The sequence below is a fragment of the Perognathus longimembris genome, chromosome 1, assembly GCF_023159225.1.
Source record: "Perognathus longimembris pacificus isolate PPM17 chromosome 1, ASM2315922v1, whole genome shotgun sequence".
Taxonomy (NCBI): domain Eukaryota; kingdom Metazoa; phylum Chordata; class Mammalia; order Rodentia; family Heteromyidae; genus Perognathus; species Perognathus longimembris.
Window position 1 is genome coordinate 10974897 of NC_063161.1, and position 9302 is coordinate 10984198.

Below are 9302 nucleotides of genomic sequence, written 5' to 3' on the forward strand. Positions count from 1 at the left end.
AAAATAATCAGCTTAAAACCAGTTAAGGTAGTTAAAGAGGTGAATTAACATTCAGGTTGAAAATAGCAAGGCTAATTGAACACAACAACAACATTATCACCCATTTCTCCAAACAAACAGGTTATATAATTACCTTGTTTTAAATTCATTTATTTTTATTTGTTTATTTTGCCAGTCCTGGGTACTGTCCCTGAGCTGCTTTTTTATTCAAGGCTAGCACTCTACCACTTGAGCCACAGTGCCACTTTTGGCTTTTTCTGTTTATGTGGTGCTGAGGAATCGAACCCAGGGCTTCGTGCATGCTAGGCAAGCACTCTGCCATTAAGCCACATTCCCAGCCTTTTCTTCTTTATATATATATTTTTTTATTTTATTTGTGTGTGTGTGTGTGTGTCTGTGTGTGTGTTTGTTTTTGTGCCTATTCTGGGGTGAGAACTCAGGGCCTGGGCGCTGTCCCTGAGCCTTTTTGCTCCAGGGTAGCACTCTACGACTTGAGCCATAGCCCTACTTGTGGCTTTTGTTGGTAGTTTACTGGAGATAAAACTCTGACGGGCTTTCCTGTCCATGATGCCTTTGAACTGTGGTCCTCAGATCCCAGCCTCCTGAGTAGCTAGGATGACAAATGAGAGCACCTGGCTCACTGTTCATTTTCAGACTCCATAAAAGTGAAGTTCTCTTTCAATAAACTTCAGCCTCTTTTTAGCACCCATCTTGTGCTCAGGCAAATACATTCTAAATATACGTTAAGGTGGGTTTTTTATTTGTGCTCAAAAAAAAAATCCAATTGTTTTCTTTTCCAGGAAGTTGTAAGAAATGACTACAGTGTCTCTTAATGGATCACAAGGATAAAATATGGACTCAAGAAATAATGAGTTATTGAATGAGTATTCAGGTTTTCTAAAATATTGTGAACCCATGGGTAAGGGTAGGGAACTTAAGGTAAAACTACATCTTTGACCTATAGTGGGTTTAGAAAACAAACATGTAACCAGCATCTTACAAACCAGGACCCTTTTTAAATCAGGGGGCTTTGTCTGGTGCTCAAGCCTGTAATCCAAGCTATGTGGGAGCTGAGATCAGGAAGGCTGGGGTTTGAGGCCAGCCCAGGCCTACACAGACACCTCACCTAAAATGATGGAGGGGCCCTGTGGTACACACCTGTCGTTCTAGTTATGTGGGAGGCTAAGAGAGGATCATGGTCCCAGACCTGCTCAGGCAGAAAAAAGAAAAAAGAAAACCCATCTCAGCAGACAAAGCTGGGATTGTGTGATATCATCCCAGCTAGGATGGGAAGCGCAAAAGAGGCAGATCACAGTCCAGGCACAGGCCTAGGCACAAAGGGAGACCTATCTCAAAAGTAACTTGTTTGGTTGGAGGTATGACTCGGTACAGTCACTGGGTAGCCACTGGGGAAGGGGGGTGGGGTGGGAGACAAACTCTTGCTCACACAAACATCTACATTTTAAGCCTACTACCTCTTCCTCTGGTCAGTTTCCCCAAGCGTAAGGGACTGTTCTCCTTACAGCTTCCAAAGGGAGCGATGTGCAAACTGGCAGTGAACCAAAAAAAAAAAGAAAAGAGAAGCTGACTCCCGCACAACCCACCAATTTAACAACCATGAGTCTCACAGCTCAAAGCCCTAGTACCGCCTAGGAGCTGAGCGGAATTGCAGAATCATGATCCTGGCTACCTTGATGATGACGTGCCACAGCCCCAGGGCCGTAAGCAACCCAGGCTTCTTGTCACATGGTTCTGGAGCTGGGAATACGAGACCAAGGTGCCTGAGGGCGGTTTATAGCCGATCACATGCACCCACTCCATACCCCTGTCTCTTTGGATCAGGAACCCCGCCTTTTGGATCAGAGCCTCACCGGATCCCCCTCTAACCTCAGTCATCTCCCTTAAAAAGACCCTACCTCAACCGGGTGCTGGTGGCTGGCGCCCGTCATCCTAGCCACTCAGGAGGCTGAGATGTGAGGATCGCTGTTCAAAGCCAGCCTGGGCAGGAAAGTCTGTGAGACTTTTATCTCCGATTAACCACTAGAAAACGGGAAGGGGTGCTGTGGCTGTGAGTGGTAAAGCAGTAGCCTTCAACAAAAAAAAAGCTCAGAGACAGCACCCGGGCCCTGAGTTCAAACCCCATGAACACCAATAACAACAAAAGACCCTACCGCAAATGCAGTTGCATTGAGGGTTCGGGCTTCTATGTATGCATCTGGGGCAAGGTGGAAACAATTGAGTCCTTCATATCACTCCAGATCCCTTGTGCCACACCTCCCCCCACCCCGTGATCCCTCCGCATGCCAGTGTGCGAAGCCCCTCTATCTGTTACTTGTCCCCGGCCGTCTTTATCCTAACAACAAACCCAAACCTATCTTGTTTTTCTCTTTGGCTTCCAGGGGGGGCTCGTCAAGCTCAGTCTCCTCAGCCTCCCAGGTCCAGAAGCCCCTCCCAGCAGAGGCTCTCCCCGCAAGGCCAGCAGCCCGGGAGCCCTCAGTCCGGATCTCCTCAGCAGCAAAGGTCCCCAGGCTCGCCACAACTATCTCGGGCCTCGGGGGGCAGCTCTCCCAACCAGGCCTCCAAGCCGGGCACCAACCTCAGCTCACAGCCCCGGCCTCCTGTGCAAGGGCGCAGCACCTCCCAGCAGGGTGAGGAGCCCCAGAAAGCAGCCCCACCACACCCCCATCTCAAGTAAGTGCTTGGGAATGGCAACCAGCGGATTGGGAATGGAGCGAGGGCTGGGCAGGTTTGAGACAGAAGAAGACTCAGTGAGGACGGGGCCGGAAACAGGCCTTGAAGATGGTGTATGTGTGGCAGGGCCCAGGAAGGTGAGAGTACAGATTATTTCCTACCATAGCCTTCTATTAGAACATATATCTGTTAGCACGTGCTGTGTAACAAAATGCCCCCAAAACTTAGTGGCTTTGAAAAAAAAAAAAAAAAAAAACCACAGATACTTTCTTGGTTCATAACGTTTTGATTCGGTAATTGAGTTTAGTTTATCTAGAAGGTTCTGTAGAGCCAGAACAGTTTCTAGACATCCTGTGTATCTGTAGAGATGACAGAGTACACATGAGGAACCCAGATAGATCTGAATTCCAGGTAATTGTGAGTATCAATAACGCTCTCTCTATTTTAAAAGGCACTTCTATTTTTCTGTCTGCAACTTAAATTCAATTGGGTCCATTCAAGTAATCCACTATAGTAGAAGCTTGTTCATGAACATCTCCCTTCATAGTTTCCATACTCACTGCAGAGGAAATACCTGAAATGGCATCGTTACATCAAGGGAGACATGCATTTTTAACTTCACAGGCAGGTGTTGTGGCGTACGGATTCACAGCGAGTTTGCACACAGAAGACTACTGGCACCTCACTAGTGTACACACGTCCCTTCTATCCCGGGGGCCTGTGCACGCTAAGCAGGCAGTCCACCGCAGAGCTACCCTCGGCCTCAGAGCATAACTTCACATAGTTCCAGGCTGCAGATAATTTAGCAAATCCCCATGCGGTGCTGTGTCCTGGGGAAGACTCCATAAGAGAAATAAGCAAGACATAAGAGAAGGCCTTTGTTTTGATGAGGATTTGCCCACAGGCCTCTTTATTTATTGATTTTTTGCTAGTATCGTTCAATTGTACAACAAGTTTTCATTTTGACGTGTCCATAACTGTGTCCTGTGTACCTTGATCAGACTCTACCCCGTGCCACCCTACCCAACTTTCCCCTTCTCTTTCCAAGTCAGTCTCCACAGTCTTCACTGTTCATACATGGACATGAAGTATTTGACCTTTTCACACACACACACACACATTTACCCTCTCCCTTTGCCCTCCTCACCCCCCCCCCTTCTCCTTAACTTATGGGCAAGGTCTGTCTGTCACCTCCCCTGGATGGTGAGGGCCTGATTCTCAGCCCTCTCCACACCCGTCACCTAGCACTAGGCCTGGCACTGAGCAGACATTGAGCAAGGAGGGACTACCAGCTGGCTCTTGCAAAGCATTCAGGGAAAATGGCACACTGCTGTTCAAACAGTGGCACCCTGGCAGTCCCAAGATGGAGAAGAAGCACCAGCAAAAAAAAAAAGTGGGGAGGGGGGCTTTAAGAAAGAGGTAGGAATTAAAAGCCTGCATCTCAGAGGGAGAAGAGGCCTTGGGAGTAAATGCGGCAAAAGAGGCCTTGAGACGCTGAAGTCCCTTGCTTAAGACCCGAGAGGTCCCAGGACAAAGGCTTTCTGATCCCCCCCCCCCCCGGGAGTGCTGGAAGCTACAGTGGGAGCAACTGTAACCTGTGTGGATCCAGCGCATTGTAGCTGTCGCCACAGGTTTGCACACACAGGCGGGAGAGAGATCAGGCTGCCTGGGCCACTGGGATGGCAGGAAGAATGAGAGCTGGGGTTGTTCACTCACATTGAGGCTCAATTTCTGCACTTGGAACATAAGAATGCCAAGTCCAGACAGAGTGCGGCATGCTGTAATCCCAGCCACTCAGGAGGAGAGTCTAGGAAGAGCCAACCCAAGGCCCACCCAGGCCAAAGAGCAAGACCCCATCTGAAAGGTAACTTAAGGCAAAAAAGTGGAGGAGCCCCTGCCTGGAAAACACAAGGCCCTGGCCTAACAAACACCTGCGCAGGTGACGCACTCAGGGTCCCTGATCCGTTGTGTAAGTGCTACCGCCTGCTTTCTGGTCTCACTGTTGTTCTGATGGATGGCTGGGCTCAGCTGCCTGCCCCCCACCCCCTGCCCCGACTCCTTTCCTAGAAGTCTCAGCCTCCTATCTTTCTATTGCAGCAAATCCCAGTCATTGACCAACAGCCTGGGCACATCAGACGCCGCCCAGCGTGGGGCTCCGAGTGAAGACGAGGCCAAGGCCGAGACCATTCGCAACCTGAGAAAATCCTTCGCCAGCCTGTTCTCTGACTAGCCCTGCTCCGGCTGGTGTGGGCAGGAGGATGCTGGGACTCCCCCCCCCCCCCCCCCGCCTCCTGCCTCCTCCTTGGCCTTGGCTCCTGGCAGAAACAGACGGTGGGCCTGGGAACATGCTTCCTAAACACCCTGGACCCACGATGCAGTCATCCACGTGTGCCCATTCTGCATTGCTGTGGCATCGAGATGCTATCTGCCTTGAGCGGTGGGCCTCGGAGAGCATCCAGGCCCCTCCACACAGGCCTTCCAGAAAGAACTGGCAATGCCCCACCTACCCACAATGCCTGCTCCCTACCCCACCCCCATGCCAAGTGGCATGTCCATGTGTCTGCTGTTCACATTCTTGTTTTGCTTGCCTTTGAGCCTTCTTTTCAGGACCTTCCTTTTGGGGGCCCCCACACCCCCCCACACACACACACACAAGCCCTCCACCAAACACAGATGCTGTCATCAGACTTCAGCAATCTAGGAGGAGATTTTTTTGAAGTGTTTTTCACAGCCAAGTGACAAGTGCATCCTGGGAATCTACCACCCCTCCCCCATTCCCACTCACTCCGCAGAGACTCACCTTCGGACGGAGCAAGCAGGAGCCTCGTCCCACTGGGCCCCGTGGGATCTTGGGAGTCAAGAAGAAGCCAATGCCGGTGACACGTAGGCTCTTCCATTAATGGCACGGTAGGCCGCAGGAGCTTGTGGGAAAGCTGGCCTGCTCCGTGAGGGAGGAGCGCAGGTGGGCCGGCTCCCTTCTGTGTGACTCTGCCATGAGGCTGCTGGAAGCAGCGAGAGTAAACATGACAGGAGCAGAGGTGCAGCCACAGGATCTTCTCTGTGGCGTTTTCTGTGATCTGCGCAGGTCAACAGGGTCCGATGACCGGACAGGCTTAGGAAATGCCACATTTCTGTTTGGAGATACATACGACACGTCGAGGCTTGTCAAATTTCTGCTAGCAAGACATGTGCTCTAACGTTGTGTTACCCTAACTTCTTTGACTAAGCAAGTTGACAGCCGAGCTGGGAAGAAAACAAAAAGTCATCCTGTTTCCCTCCCTGGTGTTCTTAGCCCTATACCAGCTGCCCCTGGCGTGGGTGTCAGTGGAATCCAGGGGTGCCCCCACATCATGAAGCACATGGTGCTAGAAACCTTGTCAGTTCCAGAAGCTGACTCTTGGTCCCAGGAAGAGCCCAGAATGTTAGGACCCGGCCATATTCTCCCCCCAAAAGCCATTTGGCAACCTGATGTGTCGGAGGCATGAGAGTGAAAACTGGAGCATCCTTGGCCTGGAGCAGCTCCCAGTTATGCCCAGACACCGGTACTGGCTGGTGATCCGGGTTCCCACGCACACAGAAGCCATCAGCGTCCTTTTGGTCCTCCCAACCCAGATTAGGGTGGTGGGGACAAAGCTAGAGACCCACCTTCAGTGTGGCTTTCCAACTGGCTATTGGCTGTGTCTCGGCTCTGTGTCAGGAGTGCTAGGTTTGCCTTGGCTGTCAAAAACCCACTTGGGCTTGAGGGTCGTTGTCATCCTCCTTGCCTTTCCTCCTACTCTCACGATCAAGCCCATCAGAGCAAGAGACCCCAGGTTTGGAAATCCTCTTTCTCCTCTTGTTCAGGAGGACCCCTGGTTTGGACTTAGCAATAAACAGCAGCTCTGGTATAAGAAAGATCAGATGGGGTCTGCTGACCAGGGACCACTAGAAGCCATAATTAGGCAACAGGAGCAGCCCGGGGACTGGCTGGTACTCTTTTTAGAACCAAAAGGCCCACAGGCTTTATTCTGTGTCTATGCTCTGTTCACGCCAGTGTCTCTGTGACAGTCCCCTCCTGGAATATCTAGCCCCACTCTGCCCACATCTCCCTCTTTCTTCTGTCTTGGGGCTCCACAAATGACCGTGAGGACCAAGTTTCCTCACTTCCTACATTCTGTCCCTCGTCCCTAGAAACACCTAAGTCTTCCAATATCTCTGTAACCAGTGGTAGCACAGACTCTACCACTCCAACAAGGCCAGGCAACTTGATTTTAGAGCCACGTACAGGTATATCCACATCCATCACGCAACGCTAGCTTCCAGCAAGCACATCTAAATAATTTTCCATGGATCCGTACATGAGGCCAAGAAAGTATAGGTGCATGGAGACAAATGGGCTGTTTGCTCCTATAAACCAACCCATTCCTTCCAAAAATATAACCGTGAATGGTTGTGACATTTGGAGATGGGAAAGGGCAAAAGAAAGGGAAGTGGGGGCATTGTGTATAGATTGTAAAGGTTATATTTGTTGTTTTGGCTTTGTTTTACAACACCGACCCCTGAGAAAGGCTCAGATTTTCCCTCCAAGCTGCCCTAGGGGAGCTGAAACACAACAAAGCCCCATTCAACTGGCCCCCAATGAGTAGGGCCTTGAAAACTCCAGCCTGTGAGGAATGCTCTGCCAGCCAGAGAGTGTGGCCTCCAGAGATAAATGATGCTGTCCTCCACTTTAAAGTGAAATTCCGGGCACTGGCAGATACACATCCTTCCTCTCCCCTTAGTTCCCTTTCTAACTACACCCTGCCCAAGCCTCAGTCCCTATCAACAGGGAAATTCATTCTTTTCTTCTCTAAAGGGTCAGCAAGCCCACTGGGGTAGTGGCCAAAAAACTAGGGCAGGATTGTGAGTTCAAAGCCAGTCTGGCTCCATAGCCAAGTGGAACCCTGTCTCAAAGGAAAACAAGAATCGTTTTGAGAAGTGGTTTTCACCCACATAGAAAATCTGCAGCAGCAAACTCATGTTCTGAGCCTCTACTGTCTTCTGAAAGTCCTCGTCTGAGTTTCCCACAGGAGGTAGGGAAAGGAAACAAGCTTGGGGGGGTGTCGCCAGCATAAGCCCCACGAACAAAGTGCAGAATGCACACCACTGGGCTCAGGATAGGTGTTCATAGCACGTTTTAAGCTGGCCCTCCTAGAAATGGGACATTAATAAAGCATCAGGTATTAAGAAGGAAGGAAAAGGCTGTGTTTTCTAAGCACATCTGTTGAAGGAAGTCACTGGCCTAGAGACAGAACCAAACCAAGATGAGACAATAAGACTCATGGCATGTTTTTAACCTCAGAAAGACCTGACTGAGCTGGAAGCAGGAGAGGACCAGGAGACTGGCCCTGTGGTAGCAGGGGAGCACAGGGCTGCCACAGCTGGAGGCCAGGGAGAATTGCCAGGGTCAGGGCGACCAGAGAAAGTACAGGGAACAGTCCAGAACTAGAGGAACAGAGCTTGTTTAGGACAGGAAGCAGCCTTCTACTTGCACTCCCTACCAAACAGCAGAGCCTTGAAAACAACCCTGGTTCCAGCTGTTGTGACGGCACACGCAGTGTGCGCCCGGCCAGTGCCAGCAGCAGACCCAGCTCTTGTGCTTCATTCAGCTTCATCAGCAGCGTGGTGGCATGTTGTTTTGTGTTTGGAATGGGTGAGTGGATGCGGGTTAGTCACGGGCTAGCTGGTCTAGGCAGTCTGGCAGAACCCGTGGTAACTTTTGTCATGGAGGATTAGCCTATTCAATGCCTGAGTCCCTTTGCATCTATCTCCTATTTACTTAGAGCCAGGGTGGCTGGTTAGACCCACGCTGGCAAATGTTGATTGTTGTTCCCAAGACCCTAAGTGGCACCCAGATTAAATTAAGGGTCTCGGTGTAATATTTAGACTCCAGTAAGAGGTGGCACCTTTGGCTTGGAGTCAAATCAGAAGGTTAGGTGACAAGCAAGCCAAATGGGTCCATTTATCCAGCGCAGGGCAGGAAAGAAACAGAAGCTCCTTGTTTCCACAGACAACACACGCAGCCGGAAGAGATGAGAGATGTGGACATTTGGGCCTTGTATTCTCACTTCAATGGAGAAATCAAGAGGAAGGACTAGAATGGCTGCAAGCCAATCTAAAACTAAGCGAGGTGGCTCTTCCCTGACCACTCAATTAACACTGCACCTGTTTTGCTCTGGAAGCCTGCAAGCAAGTGCTGCCGTCTCTTGGGAAGTCCTGGAAGACTTAACTGCAGTTAAAATCAATCTTGATGAGACTTACCAGGTATATCGCAATAACCCTGTCCACTCCACCAAAGGGCACTGCCCCGTGGCACAGAGGCGAAGCAAGAGCCCAGCTGGTCAGCTCCATTCTGAGGCTCTGTGCAGAGTGGGAGCGAGGCAGACAGGAGAGACGCTCAGCACCATCAGGGGAAAAACTACTGAGATACTGAGCAAGGCAGAGTCTCAGCAGTTGGGAAGCAGCAAGGGTCAGAAGTCAACAGCTTGAACACGGGGAATGACAGTGAACTAAGCTGGAAAGAGGGGACATGTACCATGACTGCAGTATCAGCCATGCCAAACTGCGATTTGTCTTTTATAAATACAGATTGG

The 9302-nt window shown here is 50.5% G+C and overlaps 1 protein-coding gene across 1 annotated transcript in view; it reads left to right on the plus strand.

Annotated features, from left to right (window-relative positions):
- Positions 1-5359, plus strand: part of Syn3 (synapsin III) — a 370475-nt gene extending 365116 nt beyond the window's left edge. The window contains exons 13-14 of the mRNA XM_048356384.1: positions 2400-2691; positions 4789-5359. Of these exons, the coding sequence (XP_048212341.1) occupies positions 2400-2691; positions 4789-4921 (425 nt within the window). The 3' untranslated portion in view covers positions 4922-5359. The remainder of the gene's footprint in view (positions 1-2399; positions 2692-4788) is intronic.
- Positions 5360-9302: the final 3943 nt, after the last annotated feature.